Source organism: Oncorhynchus tshawytscha, linkage group LG16, assembly GCF_018296145.1.
Source record: "Oncorhynchus tshawytscha isolate Ot180627B linkage group LG16, Otsh_v2.0, whole genome shotgun sequence".
NCBI lineage: Eukaryota > Metazoa > Chordata > Actinopteri > Salmoniformes > Salmonidae > Oncorhynchus > Oncorhynchus tshawytscha.
In genome coordinates, this window is record NC_056444.1 from 26,833,098 (window position 1) to 26,859,586 (window position 26,489).

Genomic DNA, 26,489 nt, shown 5'->3' on the forward strand with positions numbered 1-26,489 from the left:
AGGTAAGCTATCTTTTTTGTTCTACTGGTTACCATCTATTCCCAAAAGTACATTCTTAAGGGTCTACACACACATTTCTAATCAGGGGTATTGCCATCTGTTATGTTCACCTGAGACTGCACGCACGCACACACACACACACACACACACACACACACACACACACACACACACACACACACACACACACACTATTATAGTTTGTATACCTTGAAGTCACTTATTGTCAATAAAGCAAAAAGACACACAACAAGTCCAAAATATAAATACATCTTTATTTCACCAGGGGGTAGCCATTGACAGGAATGCTGAATTTAGTATTTTCTCAAATCTGTCAAACTGATATACACCTTAGTTATTATGTACAGTCATTTTGTCAATCAGTTGCAAAATAACAAGACTGTTATCTACAAACCATGAATAGTACAGTAAAACTGTCAGTTCCACATGAAATGTGTATTTTATACAGTTTTATTCCAATAAAAACCTTTGAGTTTTAAAATGCTGGTGCTAGTTTTTCCTCCTTGATGTACATGTAGGTTACCACAGTTTTCAAGTCACACATAATGGTAGAACCAAGAAATCTTCAAGTGAAACAATTACAAAAGTTTATTATCTTACAAACTGTCTTATGTAAAGCTGGAAACATTTTAAAGTGACTGTTTTCTACCACATTATTAACTTGCAACGGCCTACATTCAATATAATGTAATAGACTATATATGTACTGCAGCTACTTTGTATAAAATGCATTCAATCTATGTGTCAACATTTATCTCAGAGGAAAAATCTAAGTATATGGTTTGACTTTGTCAATCTGTTGACAACATTATTGGAAGAAAGAGAGTTGTGTTATGAGACTGTGTGTGCCCTAGTTGGGTTGAAGCCTGGGTAAATGAACAACCTCACACCTGAGAAACAAAGAGAAAAACAGACATAAAAAAAACATTATCCAGATCTGTGTATTACTGAAATGAAAGCACCAGTGAAATGTGCTTTATCTGCATTGAGCTGCATTAGAGCCAGCATATACGGAGACAGATCAATACAACAGATGCCTAATCAATTGCAGTATTAGTGAATGGGCCCATATTTACATGGTTATGATGGACTAATGTGAGCATTGATGAATACCCTACATGTTTGCCCCCTATTAAAGCAGGTTTATACTGTATACTGCAGAGGTCTACTGTCTGACTCAATACGTGATAGACCTAGAACTTATGATGAAAAGATGCAGAGAATTGATGCTACTCTGTAACTCTGCTCAAGTTGACCAGTGACAAGATTGAAGTACTGTAGTACATAATGCATTCAGGACAGAGACGGTAGAGCACAAGGATATGGCATGCCCATCCAGAAGGGAAACAGCAAATGCTAGTCATGCAAAAAGCATCATAACATCACCCCTAGAATAAACACAGGCTTTGTCAGTGCAGCATCACATTTTGACGAGTTAGCACCATCAGAAAGTAACTACATTTTGACCCTGAAACGGTATGCCACAAGCATTGAGGTTGATTCTATTTCAAAAGCCTTCTATCCAGGTTTTTCAAATGAATTTGAATGAATAAGGTTGAATTGGAAAATTCTCTCTGAATATTACCGTTCTTTTCTGAAATGACACGAGTTAACCCCAACCCTGTATGCCACATTCAGACATCATGTGAAACAGTTATGTAAATGGTGTGTAAACAACGTTTTTAACAACATTTCAACCCTGTTACAGCAGCTGAAATGATCTGAGGAGTGTTTTATTCTGTCAGAGCAGCTTCACCCAAAGAGTAAAGACGAGGCAATGAGAAACAACAAAGGATTTGGTTGGTTTTCTCTCCACTTGTATAATGTATTTATACCCAGTATATGGACAAACATAAGTGCCAATCAATGCCCTAGTCAGTTAAAAAGAGAGGATAGAAATGCTGTCAGCGCCTGTAAGAAACATACAGTAATATAGTCACCATTTCTGAACAGGTTTTATGTGGTCTTTTCAGCTGTGTCTGTATCAAAAACAGACAAGTCCTATTTAAAACACTCTGGAAGTTCAGACAGTGAACCAGACCTGGGTTAAAATACTATTTCAAATATCTCAATTACTTTCCCATACATTCAAAGTAATTATTTAAAAAGACAAGTAGTTGCATCTGGAAATTCGGAAAGTATTTGAAAATACTCAAATACACTGATGCAAATACATTCCCATGCATTTAACCCAGGTATTTGAACATAGTATTTTACATAAGTATTTGAAAATACTATCAATTTGTTTTTTACAATCAACCATTAAAATATTCAAATAAAAGTACTTATTTTGGGCTGTGTATTTTGAAAATACTCAAATACATAGAAAAAAGCATTTTAAATACCAGATACTCAAATACACATGTATTTGAACCCAGGTCTTCAGTGAACGTACTGTACATAGTTATCCAGATACATAAAAATTAAGTGTAGTTGAAAACAAGCACCATAATCTGACACAATCTTTATATGCAGCATTTCATAATTGCTTAGTAAGCCAGTTTTTTTTGTGAGACTGATATGCAATTTATAATGTTACAAATTCATAGTTGAATAAAATCATTCTACAACAAAAAAACGAACAGGTTTCAAACAAGCTGTCGGATATATCTCTCTATCTGTACATATTGGAACGGGACCTTTTTCAAGTTATGAAAAATCAAAAAGTGCTTTTTCAATATGTCATCATCTGTACGTTTAACAAAAAGACTAAAACGATCCAGCCCAACACAAGGTAGTAAAGTTCCTTCATGACCACCAATAGAGGAACAGGAAGAGAAGGAAAAGCACCATGCTACATGGGAACATTTTTTTCACATAAAACTAGAGTAAATGTGTGTAGTCTAGTCTTACATACTGTGTAATATGTGGTGTGTTTATCGAAAGTTGCTGCTACAGATGGCACCAATACATGATCAATCATTGATAAAACTCCTTTTGTGAAAAGAGCACTCTTGGCTGAAACAAAGACCATAGAGACTTGACATGAGTGTTTACTAGTGTAAAATGCTGGATGACAGCAACATTGCAGTAAACAGGCTTGCATCAAGAAATAAAATAAAAAAATAGTTTTTGAAAAATGGTCAGAATAAATAATCACATCTTGTTTGTTCTTATTAATCAAGTTGTATTTAAAACCAGTTTAAAAACACATTTAAAATTGGTTCTGAGCACCATCTCTTTACATGAAAAAACCAGACCCCAAAAATCAAACACTAAAAGTCACAGTTAAAAACCCACAAACGATATTCTTCCTCATCACTTTGAAAGCAGAGACGAAGAGAAACAAAAATAAACAGACATACGTTTGGAAAAAGTAACACAATGAAATAACACAGAAAAAGGAGATTAGAAGTGTAAAGTTGATTGAGGTAAGGCAGTAGCACAGGGTGGTGTGTGTGTTAAAATGTAATCGCTGTATGTGTCTGTGAGTGAATGTGTGCCTGTGTACGTGTGTGTACATAACAGTATCATGTCCAGCGGTTGTAAGGGCCTGTGACCTGTGTCAGAGCATAAGGGGACACAGTGACCACCCCATCCCGCGCTACGGTCACCGCCTGCCGGGTAGGAACCTTCAACACCCCTTTCTTCTCCTCCGGGCCCTCCTCTTCTACCTCCTCCTCAGGCTCCACACTCTCAGCCCCGGCCCCCTTCCCCCTCTTCCCCTTCCCCTTGACCGGGCTAACCTCTTCCAGGTCCAGGCCCATCCCTATCCTCTCAGCCTCCTCCTCCCTCTCCCGCTCCCTCCGGGCCATCTTTGCCTCCCACATGTGCAGGCCATGGTCAGGCTCGTTGAGGGATTTGTGCTGGTAGAAGACCAGGGAGATGCGGGTGGGGTGGCTGCGGTCGGGTCGGAGGATGGGGGTGGTGGCATGGAGCTCTCTGCGTGCGCACTCAATCAGAATGGAACCGTGGGAGGGAGCCACCGCCACCCCGCCAATGTCACTGTCCAGGAAGTTGTGCTCGCTGTCTGACCACACCTCTTCCTGTTCCTGTTTGACCTCTTCCGGGTTGGGGAAGAGAGGGGGAGGGGCCTGAAGGGGGAAATGAGTGGCACAGTGGGGGAGGTCATGACCTCCATGACCTTTAACCCCATCCCCGATCTCCTCCGCCACCCCGGGGAGCCCGTTGAGTCTGCTGTGGAGGCCCTCTGGGTGGGGGAGGGGGGCGGAGAAGGAGGAGGAGGATGGAGGAGGAGTACTGTGGCTGTGGGGGGGTCTGACAAGAGGGGAGCAGTGCACCTCGTTGGGTTCCATTTTAAACGTCCTGGGGGGGTAGTCGCCAGGTGTCCCACATCTCTCAGTGTTCGCCAGCTGCTTTCTGATGAGTCCTGGGGAGTAACCATTTACATCCTCTCCCATTGTCTTGTAATGGAGGGGGGATCCATTGCACTGGGCCCCTGGTGGCCCTCTGTATCCGTACTGGGTGGAAGGCATGCCGGGACGATGGGGGGAAAGAGCCTCCATCCCCGGGGTGGATCTTCCTGGAGGAGTGGGGTAGGTGGGAGTGCTGTGGTGGTAAGGGCTAGGGGAGTTAGACTCTGGAGCATAGGCACCCACACTTCCTGGTGTGAAAGAGCTGTAGAAGGACTGAGGCTCTGCTTTGAATGAGGAGGACTGATCAACTGAGGAAGTGCTTTTGGAACCTGGAAGGTGAAATATACAACCCAGGATCAAGCATTTTATTGTAAGAAAAATGCAGAAAATCAATCAACCAATTTATCAATTAGTAAATCATTAATAAATTAATTAATCTACCAACCAACTGATTAATCATTCATTCAACCAATCAACCAACCAACCAATCAACCAACTAATCAAACAACCAATCAACCAACCAGAGGTCTCTACCTTTGTTGGTGCTCTCGGTCTTGACCTTGCCCGGGGTTAGTGGACTCTGTCCAGGCTTCCTGTCCTGAGCTGCAGCCTGTTTGTCAGCCTGGGCCTTCAGCTTGGCCTCCTGCTTCCTCTTACGGGCTGATTTCACCGGCTCAGCCAGCAGACGCACCTGGTGATGATATAAACATGGTCATTTAGTAAAAGCTTTTATCAAGTGGTTTGAAGTAAACACGCAAATACAGCACATCCCACTGGGCACAGACATCATTTCAATGTCTGGTTTGGATTTACATTTGGTTGAATTTCACCATGTCAATGGATTTCGGTTAAAAGTTGGTTGAAAAAAAAATACGAAATTCCTTTATGTTGATGACTTTTTGCAAATCCAATCAGTTTTCCACAAGAATTCAACACCATCACATAGATTTTTTGTTGTTGAAATGACATGGAAACAATGTTGATTTTGCCCAGTGGGATGTGACTTGTGCAAGATCAAACCCAAAACTCTCCAATTGACATGGTCTTGACGCCAACTAATTTCAATCCCGTAGAGTGCAAGGCTAACCAACCCTCAACCGGGTGAGCAACTGGAGGTTGATTAGTAGAATCAAGTGTGTTAGAGCAAGGCTGGAACAAAAGCCTGCATACCCAGTAAGCACAGGAGGAGGATTGGCCACCCCGTGTAACAGCCCCTGCCTCCTGGTTCTCTACAGGGGGTAAGAACCGATTTAGGGTGAAGTAAACGCTGATCTCTTGGGTCAGTTTCATATTTTCCCCACTAATGGTTACTGTTAGGATTAGAGGAGAGGAAGCTGCTCCTAGATCTGCACCTAGGGGAAACTTAGGAACGCGTAGGAACTGTTAGGATTAGAGGAGAGGAAGCTGCTCCTAGATCTGCACCTAGGGGAAACTTAGGAACGTGTAGGAACTGTTAGGATTAGAGGAGAGGAAGCTGCTCCTAGATCTGCAGCTAGGGGAAACTTAGGAACGCGTAGGAACAGTTAGGATTAGAGAAGAGGAAGCTGCTCCTAGATCTGCAGCTAGGGGAAACTTAGGAACGCGTAGGAACTGTTAGGATTAGAGAAGAGGAAGCTGCTCCTAGATCTGCACCTAGGGGAAACTTAGGAACGCGTAGGAACTGTTAGGATTAGAGGAGAGGAAGCTGCTCCTAGATCTGCACCTAGGGGAAACTTAGGAATGCGTAGGAACTGTTAGGATTAGAGGAGAGGAAGCTGCTCCTAGATCTGCACCTAGGGGAAACTTAGGAACGCGTAGGAACCTACCTCTCTGGGGAAGGCTGACAGCACCTGCAGGGCCCCAGTCTGGATCTTGTCCCACTGGCCATCGGCACGGCCAAACTCATCCCTCTGTGAGATCTTATAGAGGGGTAGGACGTGGAGCTGTTCATCCTCAGGGATGTTACGCACCGCACGGTTGTCCTCCTTGGTTAAAGTGCAAACCTGCAGGAGGGTCAGACAACAATACATTTTACATAAATGGAAAAGACTAGCAAAGTATCTGAGAGTTTCTGGGATGAAATGCCTACGGTATCTTGGTTGAAGTGAAAACGCGTGAGGTGACCAAAAAGTACATGACATTTCATATCGATTTTTGTTTCCACTATGGATTTTAAAAAATGATTTGATAGTGACATTTGTCTAAGCTAATGTTGAATTCTGCTTCCAATGGCCCAGTTACAGTATGTCCATTAACGCACAAAACACGACCACAACACTAACTCTCAACGGTGTTGTCCATTAAAATGCTGGCACAAGAAGCAAGTGTGTGTAAGTATTTGTGTTTCTCTGTGTGTGTGCGAGTGAGCGAGCGTATGTATGTATCAACAAAAATGAGAAGGCCTACAGGGAGGAGGTTAGAGCCCTGGCGGAGTGGTGTGTGGAAAATAACCTCTTCCTCAACGTTAACAAAACTAAAGAGCTGATCATGGACGACAGGAGACAGAAGAGTGTACACACCCCCATCCTCCTCAACGGGGCCGCAGTGGATATGGTCAAAAGCTTAATGTTCCTCAGCATGCACATCACGGAAGACCTGAAATGGTCTCACCACACCAACATTGCGGTGAAGAGTGCGCAGCAGTGCCTCCAGAACCTCAGGCGGCTGAACAAATTCCCTCACGAACTCCTACAGTTGCACCATTGAGAGCATTCTGTCAGGCTCCATCACTGCCTGGCACGGAAACTGCACAGCAATCAAACGCATGGCTCTCCGGAGTGTGGCTAGGTCAGCTGACAGCATCACCAGCAGCAGACCATCATTACCAGACCATCAGACTGTTGGACAGCTTCTATTACCATCAGACTGTTGGACAGCTTCTATTACCATCAGACTGATGAACAGCTTCTATTACCATCAGACTGATGAACAGCTTCTATTACCATCAGACTGTTGAACAGCTTCTATTACCATCAGACTGATGAACAGCTTCTATTACCATCAGACTGATGAACAGCTTCTATTACCATCAGACTGTTGGACAGCTTCTATTACCATCAGACTGTTGAACAGCTTCTATTACCATCAGACTGATGAACAGCTTCTATTACCATCAGACTGTTGGACAGCTTCTATTACCATCAGACTGTTGAACAGCTTCTATTACCATCAGACTGTTAGACAGCTTCTATTACCATCAGACTCTTGTACAGCTTATATTACCATCAGACTGCTGAACAGCTCCTATTACCATCAGACTGATGAACAGCTTATATTACCATCAGACTGTTGTACAGCTTCTATTACCATCAGACTGTTGTACAGCTTATATTACCAGACTATCAGACTGTTGAACAGCTTCTATTACCATCAGACTGTTGAACAGCTTCTATTACCAGACCATCAGACTGTTGAACAGCTTCTATTACCTGACCATCAGACTGTTAGACAGCTTCTATTACCATCAGACTGTTGGACAGCTTCTATTACCATCAGACTCTTAGACAGCTTCTATTACCATCAGACTGTTAGACAGCTTCTATTACCATCAGACTGATGAACAGCTTCTATTACCATCAGACTGTTAGACAGCTTCTATTACCATCAGACTGTTAGACAGCTTCTATTACCATCAGACTGTTGAACAGCTTCTATTACCATCAGACTGTTAGACAGCTTCTATTACCATCAGACTGTTAGACAGCTTCTATTACCATCAGACTGTTGAACAGCTTCTATTACCATCAGACTGTTAGACAGCTTCTATTACCATCAGACTGATGAACAGCTTCTATTACCATCAGACTGATGAACAGCTTCTATTACCATCAGACTGTTAGACAGCTTCTATTACCATCAGACTGATGAACAGCTTCTATTACCATCAGACTGATGAACAGCTTCTATTACCATCAGACTGTTAGACAGCTTCTATTACCATCAGACTGATGAACAGCTTCTATTACCATCAGACTGATGGACAGCTTCTATTACCATCAGACTGATGAACAGCTTCTATTACCATCAGACTGATGAACAGCTTCTATTACCATCAGACTGATGAACAGCTTCTATTACCATCAGACTGTTAGACAGCTTCTATTACCATCAGACTGATGAACAGCTTCTATTACCATCAGACTGTTAGACAGCTTCTATTACCATCAGACTGATGAACAGCTTCTATTACCATCAGACTGATGAACAGCTTCTATTACCATCAGACTGTTAGACAGCTTCTATTACCATCAGACTGATGAACAGCTTCTATTACCATCCGACTAATGAACAGCTTCTATTACCAGACCATCAGACTGTTGTACAGCTTCTATCACCAGACCATCAGACTGTTGTACAGCCATCAATAATCGTCTACTGGGTGATGCACAGACAACACACACACAAACTATCACACACACACACACACACACACATACAGACACACACACACACTCACAGCCAACGATAATGTCCAATGTTATACAGACATTAAACCACTGGATACTACAAGTTTACACTGTGTATTTAAATACTGTATTCTCGACATACCTGTAGCTCATTGTAATATTTCTACTATTGTACATCACATTTTAGTGACACTTTATACACACAGCAGGTCACTCTAATATATCTACTGCTGTACATATCATTCTTAGTATATATTGTCTAAATGAAGCTGGTGTAGATGTAGATTGCATTTGGACTACTGTTACAGTGTTATTTGGGTTCTTAAAATTATTTCTTAATCTTTTTTATTATCTGTGTACTTGTTCGACATTTTACTGAATTTAGGAGCTAGTAACATAAGCATTTCACTAAACATCTGCTAAACTGTGTATGGGACCAATCAACTTTGATTTTATTTGACCTGTGTCTATGTCTCTGTTTGTTTGACAGCAAATCTGTGTGTGCATATGAATCCAGCCATGTGAGGAGCATACCACAGTGCTGCCGTTGTTCATGTTCTGTGTGTCTTTGTGAGCGTGGGCGCAGAAATCCACACAAGCCGTGACCCCGGAGAAAGGTCGGCCCGCCCTCCGACCCAGCCTGCAGTCCTGGCCCGCCTGCTCCAGATCCACCTGGTTTTGGAAGGCCTCCGGGGCCAGTCTCTGGTAGACAGGACCCAGGTCTGTGGCCAGGTTCTGCAGACGATGCTCCAGTTTCACCTCCTGAACAACACACAGACAGACAACACACAGATCAGAGGTAGAGTGGGATAAATACGAACAGTAACAGATGAGGGAAAAGCTGTGTGAAATTAAAGGAGAGCCCCGGGAGAATCCCTGAAATCCCAGTAATGTTTCAGCCACTGTTGTCCTTGTCAGACTTTGGCTGTCATACCCACCTGAGGCCACTAGGCGGTGTCTATTAGCCATTTTAACAAGAAGACTATTCACTGAGGAATATCTATTCTAAACCATTGTTTATGAAGCTATAACAAGACTTACATTAGCAAAGTAGAGAGCTAGGGTCTAGGCATATAGGGAAGGGGATAAGGTTAATTTTCCAACCAGTCTCTCAAATCTAAGTAAGGGTGCCAAACTCAATTTCTAGAGCGCCACAGTGTCTGATGGTTTTTCCTCTCTTTCCCTTAAGATAGCTCTGACCAGACCAAATGTACATAGAAATGTGAGTTATAGATCTGTCATTCTCATCAAAAGCAAGTCTAAGAAGCAGTAGATCTGTTCTATGAGCGCTATTTGTTCAACGCTGGTCCGACCAATCTGATTCCACACTCCAAGACTGCTTCCATCACGTGGACTGGGATATGTTTCGTATTGCGTCAAACAACAACATTGACTAATACGCTGATTCGGTGTGCGAGTTCATTAGAATGTGCGTTGAAGATGTCATTCCCATAGCAACGATTAAAACATTCCCAAACCAGAAAATGTGGATTGATGGCAGCATTCGGGTTAAACTGAAAGCGCGAACCACTGCTTTTAATCAGGGCAAGGTGACTGGAAACATGACCGAATACAAACAGTGTAGCTATTCCCTCCGCAAGGCAATCAAACAAGCTAAGCGTCAGTATAGAGACAAAGTAGAATCTCAATTCAACGGCTCAGACACAAGAGGTATGTGGCAGGGTCTACAGTCAATCACGGATTACAAAAAGAAAACCAGCCCCGTCACGGACCAGGATGTCTTGCTCCCAGGCAGACTAAATAACTTTTTTGCCCGCTTTGAGGACAATACAGTGCCAATGACACGGCCTGCAACCAAAACATGCGGACTCTCCTTCACTGCAGCCGACGTGAGGAAAACATTTAAACGTGTTAACCCTCGCAGGGCTGCAGGCCCAGACGGCATCCCCAGCCGCACCCTCAGAGCATGCGCAGACCAGCTGGCTGGTGTGTTTACGGACATATTCAATCAATCCCTATCCCAGTCTGCTATTCCCACATGCTTCAAGAGGGCCACCATTGTTCCTGTTTCCAAGAAAGCTAAGGTAACTGAGCTAAACGACTACCGCCCCATAGCACTCACTTCCGTCATCATGAAGTGCTTTGAGAGACTAGTCAAGGACAATATCACCTCCACCCTACCTGACACCCTAGACCCACTCCAATTTGCTTACCGCCCAATTAGGTCCACAGACGATGCAATCTCAACCACACTGCACACTGCCCTAACCCATCTGGACAAGAGGAATACCTATGTGAGAATGCTGTTCATCGACTACAGCTCGGCATTTAACACCATAGTACCCTCCAAGCTCGTCATCAAGCTCGAGACCCTGGGTCTCGACCCCGCCCTGTGCAACTGGGTACTGAACTTCCTGACGGGCCGCCCCCAGGTGGTGAGGGTAGGCAACAACATCTCCACCCCGCTGATCCTCAACACTGGGGCCCCACAAGGGTGCGTTCTGAGCCCTCTCCTGTACTCCCTGTTCACCCACGACTGCGTGGCCACGCACGCCTCCAACTCAATCATCAAGTTTGCGGACGACACAACAGTGGTAGGCTTGATTACCAACAACGACGAGACGGCCTACAGGGAGGAGGTGAGGGCCCTCGGAGTGTGGTGTCAGCAAAATAACCTCACACTCAACGTCAACAAAACTAAGGAGATGATTGTGGACTTCAGGAAACAGCAGAGGGAACACCCCCCTATCCACATCGATGGAACAGTAGTGGAGAGGGTAGTAAGTTTTAAGTTCCTCGGCGTACACATCACAGACGAACTGAATTGGTCCACCCACACAGACAGCATCGTGAAGAAGGCGCAGCAGTGCCTCTTCAACCTCAGGAGGCTGAAGAAATTTGGCTTGTCACCAAAAGCACTCACAAACTTCTACAGATGCACAATCGAGAGCATCCTGGCGGGCTGTATCACCGGGGGCAAACTACCTGCCCTCCAGGACACCTACACCACCCGATGTCACAGGAAGGCCATTAAGATCATCAAGGACAACAACCACCCGAGCCACTGCCTGTTCACCCCGCTATCATCCAGAAGGCGAGGTCAGTACAGGTGCATCAAAGCTGGGACCGAGAGACTGAAAAACAGCTTCTATCTCAAGGCCATCAGACTGTTTAACAGCCACCACTAACATTGAGTGGCTGCTGCCAACACACTGACTCAACTCCAGCCACTTTAATAATGGGAATTGATGGGAAATGATGTAAAATATATCACTAGCCACTTTAAACAATGCTACCTAATATAATGTTTACATACCCTACATCATTCATCTCATATGTCTACGTATATACTGTACTCTATATCATCTACTGCATCTTTATGTAATACATGTATCACAAGCCACTTTAACTATGCCACTTTGTTTACATACTCATCTCATATGTATATACTGTACTCGGTATCATCTACTGTATCTTGCCTATGCTGCTCTGTACCATCACTCATTCATATATCTTTATGTACATATTCTTTATCCCCTTACACTTGTGTCTATAAGGTAGTAGTTTTGGAATTGTTAGCTAGATTACTTGTTGGTTATTACTGCATTGTCGGAACTAGAAGCACAAGCATTTCGCTACACTCGCACTAACATCTGCTAACCATGTGTATGTGACAAATAAATTTGATTTGATTTGATATTTCTATGCTTCCCGTTCTTAAGTTTCATTTTAGCGTCTTTTACTTTCAGTTTTGTAAGCCAGCTTAAAAGGGCTGAAAATACACATTTTAAATCAAATTGATTTATAAAGCCCTTCTTACATCCGCTGATATCTTAAAGTGCTGTACAGAAACCCAGCCTAAAACTCCAAACAGCAAGCAATGCAGGTGTAGAAGCACGGTGGCTAGGAAAAACTCCCTAGAAAGGCCAGAACCTAGGAAGAAACCTAGAGAGGAACCAGGCTATGAGGGGTGGCCAGTCCTCTTTTGGCTGTGCCAATATGTTTGTTAATGGAAAAGATATTTCACAGCGATTTAGATGGTATAATGATTATCTACACTATACTGGCTTGTTTTGTCACAAACTAATTAGAATTTTAGCAACCAGGAAATGGCACAGCGATTTAGATGGTATAATGATTATCTACACTATACTGGCTTGTTTTGTCACAAACTAATTAGAATTTTAGCAACCAGGAAATGGCACAGCGATTTAGATGGTATAATGATTATCTACACTATACTGGCTTGTTTTGTCTCAAACTAATTAGAATTTTAGCAACCAGGAAATGGCACAGCGATTTAGATGGTATAATGATTATCTACACTATACTGGCTTGTTTTGTCACAAACTAATTAGAATTTTAGCAACCAGGAAATGGCACAGCGATTTAGATGGTATAATGATTATCTACACTATACTGGCTTGTTTTGTCACAAACTAATTAGAATTTTAGCAACCAGGAAATGGCACAGCGATTTAGATGGTATAATGATTATCTACACTATACTGGCTTGTTTTGTCACAAACTAATTAGAATTTTAGCAACCAGGAAATGGCACAGCGATTTCTATACTGTGTAGCTTTAATTAGGAAAATACGTGCAAGGGAGGGATGAAGATCTGCTGACACTGTGGCTGGCCCTAGAGGAATGGAGTTTGACACAACACTGTGGCTGGCCCTAGAGGAATGGAGTTTGACACAACACTGTGGCTGGCCCTAGAGGAATGGAGTTTGACACAACACTGTGGCTGGCCCTAGAGGAATGGAGTTTGACACAACACTGTGGCTGGCCCTAGAGGAATGGAGTTTGACACAACACTGTGGCTGGCCCTAGAGGAATGGAGTTTGACACAACACTGTGGCTGGCCCTAGAGGAATGGAGTTTGACACAACACTGTGGCTGGCCCTAGAGGAATGGATTTTGACACAACACTGTGGCTGGCCCTAGAGGAATGGAGTTTGACACAACACTGTGGCTGGCCCTAGAGGAATGGAGTTTGACACAACACTGTGGTTTGCCCTAGAGGAATGGAGTTTGACACAGTTTGACTGGAGTGTCCTGGTCCCCACCTCCTGCGGCATGTCTCCCAGCAGGCGGAACTTGCGGGGGATCTTGCTGCGGGCGAACTTGCAGCCGTTGAAGTACATACTCCAGGAGCAGCCAAAGGAGAAGGAAGCGCCGCAGGTGTTCGGGTCCACACCCTGGCAAGCACACGTCCGACTGGAGAGAAACAGAGGGAGAGAGATGGGGAGAGGGAGGAGAGAGAGCAGAGAGGAGAGGGATGAGAGGGAAGGAGGGAAAGAGATGGGGAGAGGGAGTAGAGAGGGAAGGAGGGAGAGAGATGGAGAGAGGGAAGGAGGGAGAGAGATGGAGAGAGGGAGTAGAGAGCAGAGAGGAGAGGGATGGAGAGAGGGAAGGAGGGAGAGAGATGGAGAGAGGGAAGGAGGGAGAGAGATGGAGAGAGGGAGTAGAGAGAGCAGGGAGGAGAGGGATGAGAGAGGGAAGGAGGGAGAGAGATGGGGAGCGGGAGGAGAGAGGGAAGGAGGGAGAGAGATGGAGAGAGGGGGAGGATGAGGTGAGACAATCAGTAGATCCTGGCACACAACTGAAGAGTGGGAAAGAGACAGGTGACTATCTAGAAATGCTAGAAAGAATGTAACTCACTCCTTTGTTATGACAATAATTAGTTCTATGAATGTAAATGTGTATGGGTAAGCCTATTTTTAAATAATTGTTAAAAGTCTGTTCTTTCAGTAACTCACTCCTCGTTGAGTGCACAGCGCCGGCTGGTGGGGGAGCCGTATTTACAGAGAGTCTGGGTGAGCTCCTGGTACAGACTGTCTGCCACGCCCCGGGGGATGCCCTCCCATGCCAAGATGAGAATCACCACCACGGCACTCTCACAGCGGTGCCCTGCCCGGTGTCTCACCAGACACAGCAGCTTCTCCTCCTCACTGCCCCGACGGATCACCTGGGAGAGAGAGAAGGGTTACGACACAGACATGCAGATGTGTGTATACACACACACAGCCACATACACACACACACTAGTGCACACAGTGAAGGAAAAAAGTATTTGATCCCCTACTGATTTTGTACATTTGCCCACTGACAAAGAGAGGATCAGTCTATAATTTTAATGGTAGGTTTATTTGAACAGTGAGAGACAGAATAACAACAAAAAAATCCAGAAAAACGCATGTCAAAAATGTTATAAATTGATTTGCATTTTAATGAAGTATTTGACCCCTCTGCAAAACAATACTTAGTACTTGGTGGCAAAACCCTTCTTGTAGTTGACCACCAGGTTTGCACACATCTCAGGGGCGAGTTTCTCCCACTCCTCTTTGCAGATCTTCTCCATGTCATTAAGGTTTCGAGGCTGGCGTTTGGCAACTCAAACCTTCAGCTCCCTCCACAGATTGTCTATGGGATTAAGGTCTGGAGACTGGCTAGGCAACTCCAGGACCTTAATGTGCTTCTTCTTGAGCCACTCCTTTGTTGCCTTGGCCGTGTGTTTTAAGGTCATTGTCATGCTGGAATACCCATCCACGACCCATTTTCAATGCCCTGGCTGAGGGAAGGAGGTTCTCACCCAAGATTTGACGGTACATGGCCCCGTCCATCGTCCCTTTGATGCATGCGGTGAAGTTGTCCTGTCCCCTTAGCAGAAAAACACCCCCAAAGCATAATGTTTCCACCTCCATGTTTGACGGTGGGGATGGTGTTCTTGGGGTCATAGGCAGCATTCCTCCTCCTCCAAACACGGCGAGTTGAGTTGATGCCAAAGAGCTCCATTTTGGTCTCATCTGACCACAACACTTTCACCCAGTTGTCCTCTGAATCATTCAGATGTTCATTGGCAAACTTCAGACGGGCATGTATATGTGCTTTCTTGAGCAGGGGTACCTTACGGGCGCTGCAGGATTTCAGTCCTTCACTGCGTAGTGCATTACCAATTGTTTTCTTGGTGACTATGGTCCCAGCTGCCTTGAGATCATTGACAAGATCCTCCCGTGTAGTTCTGGGCTGATTCCTCACCGTTCTCATGATCATTGTAACTCCACGATGTGAGATCTTGCATGGAGCCCCAGGCTGAGGGAGATTGACAGTTATTTTGTGTTTCTTCCATTTGCGAATAATCGCACCAACTGTTGTCACCTTCTCACCAAGCTGCTTGGCGATGGCCTTGTAGCCCATTCCAGCCTTGTGTAGGTCTACAATCTTGTCCCTGACATCGTTGGAGAGCTCTCTGGTCTTGGCCATGGTGGAGAGTTTGGAATCTGATTGATTAATTGCTTCTGTGGACAGGTGTCTTTTATACAGGTAACAAGCTGAGATTAGGAGCACTCCCTTTAAGAGTGTGCTCCTAATCTCAGCTCGTTACCTGTATAAAAGACACCTGGGAGCCAGAAATCTTTCTGATTGAGAAGGGGTCAAATACTTATTTCCCTCATTCAAATGCAAATCAATTTATAACATTAGTGACATGTGTTTTTCTGGATTTTTTGTTGTTGTTATTCTGTCTCTCACTGTTCAAATAAACCTACCATTAAATTAAAAACGGATCATTTCTTTGTCAGTGGGCAAACGTACAAAATCAGCAGGGGATCAAATACTTTTTTCCCTCACTGCACACACACACACACACACACACACACACACACACACACACACACACACACACACACACACACACACACACACACACACACACACACACACACACATGGTACTTACCCACTTGGCGATGGGACAGCCCTGGGAACTGCGTCCTTCTTTCCCAGTATACACCACCACCTCCACCCTTACCGCCTTCCCTTTCTCTCCATACCTTTGAACACACACAGCGATAACATACATCATATATTAACGGCTTTTCACAAGTCTCACCTTAGAGCATAAAAACACAATCCTTTCAGCAATGTCATCTCTCCCCATATCTGCCACCATCAGCACTAAAATCTTGCAATGACTGTCAATACAGCCACAAATCACATTTTGAGAACTTTAGCAAAAGACAGTGGGACTACATCACTAGCCAAAATGCAGCAAACGGAACAACTCAAAACAAGTAAAAACTATTTAAAACTAAAGCACTGATGTCATTCAGCAGAAACTACAGAGCAGAGACTCTCCTCATGGGCCCCTCGACTAGGCCCAAGAGGTTTCCTGTTCTAACATGCAGTGTGTGTGTGTGTGTGTTTTTGTATGTGTGAATATGTATCTCCGTGTGTGTGTGTGTGTGTGGCAAGCTTGGTGCTGCTTTCCTTCAGCGACAGCCTCTATAATATAATATATGAGCTATAATATGACTGTAAGCCCCACCTCATTCCATGAACACCACGAGCCCTGTGGGATACCAGGCCTTTGGCAGGGCAGGTGGTTCACCGAGTACACTGATAGGACAAAACATTAAGAACACCTTCCTAATATTGAGTTGCACTCCCACCCCTTTTGCTCTCAGAACAGCCTCAATTCGTTAAGGCATGGACTCTAAAGGTGTCGAAAGCGTTCCACAGGGATGCTGGCCCATGTTGACTCCAATGCAGCTACATACAGTAGGCTAGTAGAGTCTGGCAGTTATAGATATTGGCTTAGCCCTATAATCCTACTGGTAAACCAACCTGTTAGGCACTGAGCCCCTCCTGTTTTCATATCAACTCTATTATCTTGTCAGTATTACACACCTAATAGATTTGTCATGAAAACAGAAGTGGATTAGCAACTCACAGGTTTGCCATCCCAATTGGACTATGAACGCATAAAGTAAAATGGCTGGGCAACAACAAACACTTTTCTTCTCCCCTAAGCTTGTTTATGGAATGGAGTAAAATAACTGATGCAGTTTGTGTTATTTGAGGTTGTTACCTGTTCTCCATCATCTCTCTGACGGCTGACACACTGGGTCCAGCACCAAGGTGAGTATAATATGGACCCTCCTCCTTCTCTATGATTTGCTCTGTGGAGAGAGAGTCGTTTGTAGAACGCAGCTTCAGCTAATTTCAGGCAAACAAATGGTCTGTCCTTGGATGTGACAAATACAGCGCCAGTTAAGCACAGTAGAGCATGTGGCATGCTGTATCACACTAAAGAATTTCCCAATGGATACAAAGAAAGCCATCATCATCTTCATCATTATCATTATTATCCTCATCATTATAATCAGCATCATTATTATCATCATCCTCATTATCATCATCATCATTATCCTCATCATTATCATCCTCATCATTATCATCATCATTAGGGTGACTCACTCATGCATCCACAGGAGGGGATCTCAGAGAGTTTCTTGGAGGGGGTGTTAAGCAGATTCTTAGTGGGCGTGTCCAGGAACCTGAGGGGCGATTCCAGGAAGCTGTTCACGTTGTGTTTGGTGGGTGTCGACTCCTCCGATAGATCCAAATCGCCGTTAGCTGACGTGGACAAGACGGTGACCGGACCGGACCTCTCCACTTTGTAATACCCCTGCTGTTGACCCCCAGAGGAGTAGCCATTGGATAAACCATGGTTCAACCCGGTTCTGTGGTTGTTAGAGTCTATGCTGGTGAAACTGGGGATAGTGGAGCTAGCCTTTAGGTTAGCACCGTGCTGCTGCCCAACGTAGGGCTGCGATACCTGAGAATACAATCCTCTTTCACAATCATGTCCTTGTCCAACTCCTTGTCCTTGTAAAGGGTCCAGGTGACCGTTGAAATGCGACCACTGTTGGTTGTCATGACCATAACCTTGACTTCGACCACGATCGACGGCTCCAGAGGTTTTGTGGTATTTGACCCCACTGTGGGCGTTACTGTAGTAAAAGAGCTGTCGTCGTTCCTCCTGAGCCTCAGTCAGGTACCTCTTCAGATCCATCTGGGCCTGAGGCAGGAACAGGCTCCTCTTGTGGCTGAGCGATGATGTCTTCGGCTGGGGCAGAACCTTCTGGACCCTGGCTCTGTGGGGGGTCTTGCCGTTGGGTATTCGTTTGTACAGGGGGGTACGGTTGTTGGGTTTGCAGCCCTCCTCTTCCAGCCCCTCCGTTCCCTTCTTCTTCCTAGGTTTAGAAAGTGTGGTCCTGGGTTTCTTCACAGGGGTCTTCTTGTGGTTGGGTGGTGCTTGTTCCGAGTTGTAGTTGTACTTGATGGCTGAGACTGGAGTTCCTCTGGGAGGGTTGTTCTCTGAGTGCTGGGAGGGGTGGAAACCCTGCTGCTTGTGACGTGATTGAATGATGAACGCCAACTCGGCAAGTTGAGCCGCCACCTCTTCCTCATCCCTGTTCCTCCCGCTCTTACTCACCGTCCTCTCTATTGTTTCCTTGCTGTTCCTCTCCATGTCTTTCCGCTGTCTGAAAGTGCCTTCGCCCCTGTTATGTTGAGAACCAAGGCCTTGGTCTGCTCTCCTGTACAGGTGTTGTCCTGCTCTCTCGGTGCTGTCGTAGGGAAGTCTGTCACAGTCCGAGCTGGCTTCTAGCAGGTCCTGTAGGGACAGGTTGCCAGTGGCTGCGGGGCTACGGGAATGACACTGGATGACATGAGCTTGTCTGGCCACTGGGGAGCGTATGACTGAGGTCTGGTGCAGAGGGGAACGTATGACTGAGGTCTGGTGCAGAGGGGAGTTGATCACTAGAACTTTGTTGGAGCCCTGGAGAGGGGTGTTTCTATTGGATAAGTGCATGGATGGTGTGGTGGGGTTTTCACCCTGTGCGTTGGTTCTAAAGGGTTCTGGGGAGTTTTGTGGGATAGCTGCCAGTAAGGTTAGCGCCTCGATAGCGATAGCCTGGTCATTGCTAATATTCCTCTCTTCTACCAAAGACTGGATGCTTGGCTGAGAGAGATCTGGAGAGGGTTGCTCTCGTTTGACAATAATGTCGAGAGCTTTTCGTGGACTGATGGGAGCACTTTTCAAGCAAATATCCACCTTAAAGTCCTCCGGCTCTGTTTTGAACGAGCGTAGCACCGGGGATCGGGAGCTACACAACTTCTCCTCCAGACCCTTCCTGTCTGTGATAGAGAAACACACCACGGCTGCTAGCGTGGACAGAGCGTCCTCATAGACATCGTCATCATCGCCCCCTAGTGGGGCGGAGGACTGGTCCATGGACCACACCCACGGTTCCTCCACCTTTATCCTCTTCAGAGGAACAGCTATGCTGTCGTCCAGAAGTGCATCCTTCAGCTCAGAGCTGCCTTTGGGGTATGTAGATTTTGTAGTACTTTGGGACTCTAATTGTATTGTGGTATTTTGGGACTCAGGTGACAACTGATGTGATTCCGGACCAGCAATCAGTTGAGCACCGTTGGTTTTAGCCATGTTTTCGTTAGCACCGTTGGTTTTAGCCATCTTTTCATTAGCACCGTTGGTTTTAGCCATCTTTTCATTAGCACCGTTGGTTTTAACCATCTTTTCATTAGCACCGTTGTGAAAAGTCCCAGAAGAAGAGCAGTGGTGCTGTAGAAGAAGTCCATCATTGGTGTCCTCCAGGCCAGGCTCTCTCTTGATAAGTGCTGCTGGTCGTCCATCTCGGACGTGGGGAGGGTGTGTGTGAGGTATGTGACCCTCCTCCTCGTCCTCCGCTGCCGTATAGGTGTCCTCTGTCATCTGGACAGGGCCTCTTCCATTAACTGAGCTGTCCTCTGGAACCACCTGGGAGAGAGAGAGAGAGGAGAGAGCGAGAGAAAGAGAGAGACATTTAACATTTTAAACCAACCTCTCCAACCTGAACCTATTGTGTGTGTAAGTGTGTGTTTGTGTGTTTCCAGAACAGCATAGCACAAGAGCCAGAACAGAGAAGATACAGTAAGGTAGACTTTACAGTAAGGTAGACTTTACAGTAAGGTAGACTTTACAGTAAGGTAAACTTTGTTTACTTAATTAACTAAATACTGTTTACCTAACGAAAATCTGTTTTTAACTAAATACTGTTACTTCACTAAATACTGTTTACCTAACACAATACTGTTTACCTAACTAAATACTGTTTACCTAACTAAATACTGTTACCTAACTAAATACTGTTACTTAACTAAATACTGTTTACCTAACTAAATACTGTTATTTCACTAAATACTGTTACTTAACTAAATACTGTTTACCTAACGAAAATCTGTTTTTAACTAAATACTGTTACTTCACTAAATACTGTTACTTAACTAAATACTGTTTACATAACTAAATACTGTTACTTCACTAAATACTGTTTACCTAACTAAATACTGTTACTTCACTAAATACTGTTACTTCACTAAATACTGTTACCTAACTAAATACTGTTACTTCACTAAATACTGTTACTTCACTAAATACTGTTACTTAACTAAATACTGTTACTTCACTAAATACTGTTACTTCACTAAATACTGTTACCTAACTAAATACTGTTACTTCACTAAATACTGTTACTTCACTAAATACTGTTTACCTAACTAAATACTGTTACTTCACTAAATACTGTTACTTCACTAAATACTGTTACCTAACTAAATACTGTTACTTCACTAAATACTGTTACTTCACTAAATACTGTTACTTCACTAAATACTGTTTACCTAACTAAATACTGTTTACCTAACTAAATACTGTTTTTAACTAAATACTGTTTACCTAACTAAATACTGTTTACATAACTAAATACTGTTTTTAACTAAATACTGTTTACCTAACTAAATACTGTTTTTAACTAAATACTGTTTACCTAACTAAATACTGTTTTTAACTAAATACTGTTTACCTAACTAAATACTGTTTACCTAACTAAATACTGTTTTTAACTAAATACTGTTTACCTAACTAAATACTGTTTTTAACTAAATACTGTTTACCTAACTAAATACTGTTTTTAACTAAATACTGTTTACCTAACTAAATACTGTTTTTAACTAAATACTGTTTTTAACTAAACACTGTTTACTTAACTAAATATTTTGTACCTCCACAGTTTGGAAAGTTATAATAAGGCAGAAGACATTGTGAAGGTCATTTTTTGTGCTGGGCTATAGCCTGAGTTTTGGCTAACTTTCATACCAGAGACTGTACCATAACAACTGTACTCTACCAAAACCAAACCAAGACAACATTGTGTGCTATATCATCTATGAACAGTAAGAGCTTCAGTGCTTAACAGACTGCTCCCTACTGCCTAAGTCACAGATACAGTTCACATCACTGTTCATGGTCACTGATGGTGCATGTCTGTGTGTGTGTGTGTGTGTGTGTGTGTGTGTGTGTGTGTGTGTGTGTGTGTGTGCATGCGTGAGTGTGCATGCAGCCTTTATGATATGCTATGCAGTGTGAGTGACTATCACAGTGGGTATGGTGACGTATGTGCGTGTGTGTGTAAAAGCAGGACGACAACCAGCCAAAGGTCCACAGTATCGATGTATTGATTGATCTTCAAAAGAAAACTATAGTGCTCTCTGTAACGTCTGTGTTTTGGCATGTTCGAGTGGGAGAGAAGGTGAGGGAGGAACAGAGAGAAGGTGAGGGAGGAACAGAGAGAAGGTGAGGGAGGAACATTGAGAGAAGGTGAGGGAGGAACATTAAGAGAAGGTAAGGGAGGAACAGAGAGAAAGTGAGGGAGGAACAGAGAGAAGGTGAGGGAGGAACAGAGAGAAGGTGAGGGAGGAACATTGAGAGAAGGTGAGGGAGGAACAGAGAGAAGGTGAGGGAGGAACAGAGAGAAGGTGATGGAGAAATATTGAGAGAAGGTGAGGGAGGAACAGAGAGAAACAGAGAGAAGGTGAGAATGTTGTGGGAGGGCCATTGAGATAAGGTGAGGGAGGATCATTGAGAGAAGGTGAGGGAGGAACAGAGTGAAGGTGAGGGAGGAACAGAGAGAGAAGGTGAGGGAGGAAACAGAGAGAAGGTGAGGGAGGAACAGAGTGAAGGTGAGGGAGGAACAGAGTGAAGGTGAGGGAGGAACAGAGAGAATGTGAGGGAGGAACATTGCGAGAAGGTGAGGGAGGAAACATTGAGAGAAGATGAGGGAGGAACAGAGAAGGTGAGGGAGGAACAGAGAGAAGGTGAGGGAGGAACAGAGAGAAGGTGAGGGAGGAACAGAGAGAAGGTGAGGGAGGAACAGAGAGAAGGTGAGGGAAGAACAGAGAGAAGATGAGGGAAGAACATTGAGAGAAGGTGAGGGAGGAAACATTGAGAGAAGGTGAGGGAGGAATATTGAGATAAGGTGAGGGAGAAAGATTGAGAGAAGGTGAGGGAGGAATATTGAGAGAAAATTAGGGAGGTAAAACATTGAGCGAAGGTGAAGGAGGAACAGAGAGAAGCTGAGGGAGGAACATTGAGATAAGGTGAGGGAAGAAACATTGAGAGAAGGTGAGGGAGGAACAGAGAAGGTGAGGGAGAAACAGAGAAGGTGAGGGAGGAACAGAGAGAAGGTGAGGGAGGAACAGAGAGAAGGTGAGGGAAGAACAGAGAGAAGGTGAGGGACGTAAAAGATTGAGAGAAGGTGAAGGAGGGACAGAGAGAAGGTGAGGGAAGAACATTGAGAGAAGGTGAGGGAGGAAACATTGAGAGAAGGTGAGGGAGGGACATTGACAGAAGGTGAGGGAGATAAAACATTGAGAGAAGGTGAAGGAGGAACAGAGAGAAGTTGAGGGAGGAACATTGAGAGAAAGTGAGGAAGGAACATTGAGAGAAGTTGAGGGAGGAACATTGAGATAAGGTGAGGGAGAAAGATTGAGAGAAGGTGAGGGAGGAATATTGAGAGAAAATGAGGGAGGTAAAACATTGAGAGAAGGTGAGGGAGGAAACATTGAGAGAAGGTGAGGGAGGAACATTAAGAGAAAATGAGGGAGGTAAAACATTGAGAGAAGGTGAAGGAGGAACAGAGAGAAGCTGAGGGAGGAACATTGAGATAAGGTGAGGGAGAAAGATTGAGAGAAGGTGAGGGAGGAACAGAGAGAAGGTGAGGGAGGAACAGAGAGAAGGTGAGGGAAGAACAGAGAGAAGGTGAGGGAGGTAAAAGATTGAGAGAAGGTGAAGGAGGGACAGAGAGAAGGTGAGGGAAGAACATTGAGAGAAGGTGAGGGAGGAAACATTGAGAGATGGTGAGGGAGGGACATTGACAGAAGGTGAGGGAGAAAGATTGAGAGAAGGTGAGGGAGGAATATTGAGAGAAGGTGAGGGAGGAAACATTGAGAGAAGGTGAGGGAGGAACATTGAGAGAAGGTGAGGGAGAAACATTGAGAGAAGAACAGAGAGAAGGTGAGGGAGGAACAGAGAGAGAAGGTGAGGGAGGAAACAGAGAGAAGGTGTTTTAGGAAGGAGAGAAAGAGAGAAAGGGAGAGAGAGAGAAAGCGAGAGAAAGAGAGACAGAGCGGAAAGAGTGAGAGCAGAGAGAGAGACAGAAAGAGAGGGAAAGAGAGAGAGGGAGAGAGAGAGAGAGAGAGAGAAAGTGAGAGAGAGACAGAGACAGAGAGAGGAAAGAGAGAGTAGAGAGATAGAAAGTGGCAGTTGGGAGAGCTTTGCCTCTGGAGATCTTATAGAAGCTGTGGAATTTCTTTCCTCAGTTGTTAAAGTTATTATTCTAATATACTGTATATGCTGTATGATCTCATTACTACTAACTGACATTTACTGTACCGTACTGCTTTGTGTGTGTGTGTGTGTGTGTGTGTGTGTGTGTGTGTGTGTGTGTGTGTGTGTGTGTGTGCATGGGCATGTGTCACCGATCTGTTTTATGTAAAGCTAATGAAGTGTTCTAACTACAGAGATCCAGGAGGTGGGTGGATGTACGCTACTTGATTACCTCATCTGAACTGCCATTTAACTCACCGTTTATACACTCTTTATAGACTACACTACCCAGCATGCTCACTCTGTTTGATATACTCCAGGTCTACAGTGAGAAAGGACAGCTGCCACCAGCCCTCTGGTCTAGGTCACATCCTTGTTCTCACCCACTACTAACACAACTGACTCAACCCTAGTTGAACAAGTTGAATTAGGTGTGTTAGTACAAGGCTGGAACAAAAATGCAAACAGGAGTTGAGAAACACTGCTGTAGAGTCTAGGGGATTGATTGGGCCAATAAGACACACTAGGTTGTGTATTCCTGCTGTTTCTGGCATAGCTTTAGCACACATCATCATCACATCTCTGTTCCTGTGCAAAACCAGACTTGCCTATCCAATGGTGAAAGGATACCCTTACCTGAAAAGCATATGTTTGATTGTACTCAACAACCTTACAAACCCTACAACAGGATTTGTGATATATGGTCAATATACCTAGCTGTGTCCAGTCTCTCTGCGTTGCGTCGCACGTAAGAACATCCCTTAGCCGTGGTATATTGGCCATATACCACACCTCCTCTGGCCTTATTGCTTAATGAACCTCCCAATGCATATAGTAAAACCACTATTCTATTTACAGTCATATAGTATTCAGAACAACACCCCTCCTCTCCTCCTCGTCTCGTGACCCTCCCTTACTACTAAGAACATACAGCTGCAGCTGCTGCTGATGGTGGGAGACAAGGCTGAGGCAACATCTTGGCTGCTGCTGAAATCAGAAGAGAGAGAGAGATAGAGAGCGAGAGACAGCGAGAGAGAGAGAAAGATAAAGAGGGAGGGAGGTAGGGAAGGAAGGAAGGAGGGGGAGAGAGAGAGAGACATCACAGAACATGTGGGAGTGAGCTACTATTGAGAGAGACGGGGGAGAGAGAGATAGAAAGGGAGAGAGAGAGAAGTGTCTTCCTATCTGTCTTTCTGCCCGCCCACCCATCTGTCTGTCTGTCTATATGGGGTGGACTGTTGCTTTGTTCTGTGTTTGTTGTCTGCCTCACAGACTCTGAAAGGCTCTCTAAACTTTGACACACACAGACACACACACGTTGTGACTCCTTGCAACAGGACTGTGATTGCTCTCTGACTCCTAACGACCCTCTCAGATGACAAGGGTTTCCAAGGAGGTTTCAACCGAGGGACAATGCATCCCTAACACACACGCACGCACACACACACACACACACACACACACACACACACACACACACACACACACACACACATGCACACACACAAATACACAAACACACACAGCTCCACAGAGTGAGAATCCATCCCTAGCATCCCCAAACAGAAGAGAAAAAAAGTGTCTGCATCTCACCAAAATATTAGACACATCCTAACGACGTGCCTCACCACAATGCACCTCTGAAAAGAAGGGACATTAGAATCTACACTACGTTCTCACATCCTCGTTGAATGTCACAGACAGCAAACAGGTGCTTCTACTGTCAATACTGTCAGTACTTTCTCCTGAAATCATGAGTAATTTCTCAACAGAGGGAGAGTGCATGACTTATTTGAAAGTATTTTAAAAGTAATTCCTGATAAAGTAGCTCTTAGGCTGCTTTCAGCTCTGATAATCCTCAAAAACATCTTCAAAACCAGACTGACTACAGTCTTACTAAAACTGTCCCACGGTGTGCTGCGCTTACGATAAGACATAAAAAACAGGCTTCCTTCCTGGGCTGTGTGTGTGTGTGTGTGTGTGTGTGTGTGTGTGTGTGTATGTGTCTGTGTGTGTGTATGTGTGTCTGTGTGTGTGTCTGTCTGTGTGTGTGTGTGTGTGTGTGTGTGTGTGTGTGTGTGTGTGTTTCTCTGAAGTTCTGTGCATAGTATTCTTTTCATTCATAGAGCGCAGCCTTCCTCTCAGTCTCCTCGCTGAACGCAACTTCAAAGAGTCACACACACCGACTAAACAGAGCGAAGCACAAATACTATAACTACAACAAACACTGCAACTACTAATAATACTATAACTACAACAAACACTGCAACTACTATTAATACTATAACTA

The 26,489-nt window shown here is 44.4% G+C and overlaps 1 protein-coding gene across 4 annotated transcripts in view; it reads right to left on the reverse strand.

The window, feature by feature from the left end:
- Positions 1 to 254: 254 nt before the first annotated feature.
- Positions 255 to 26,489, reverse strand: part of LOC112253563 (methylcytosine dioxygenase tet3-B) — a 63,852-nt gene continuing 37,617 nt past the window's right edge. For all 4 annotated transcript variants that reach the window (XM_042299043.1, XM_042299042.1, XM_042299044.1 and 1 more), the window contains 9 exons: positions 17,947 to 20,314; positions 17,558 to 17,648; positions 16,427 to 16,520; positions 14,449 to 14,657; positions 13,756 to 13,906; positions 9,257 to 9,484; positions 6,143 to 6,319; positions 4,872 to 5,028; positions 255 to 4,666 (listed from right to left, as the gene is read on the reverse strand). In XM_042299043.1, the coding sequence (XP_042154977.1) occupies positions 3,492 to 4,666; positions 4,872 to 5,028; positions 6,143 to 6,319; positions 9,257 to 9,484; positions 13,756 to 13,906; positions 14,449 to 14,657; positions 16,427 to 16,520; positions 17,558 to 17,648; positions 17,947 to 20,314 (4,650 nt within the window). In that variant the 3' untranslated portion in view covers positions 255 to 3,491. The remainder of the gene's footprint in view (positions 4,667 to 4,871; positions 5,029 to 6,142; positions 6,320 to 9,256; positions 9,485 to 13,755; positions 13,907 to 14,448; positions 14,658 to 16,426; positions 16,521 to 17,557; positions 17,649 to 17,946; positions 20,315 to 26,489) is intronic.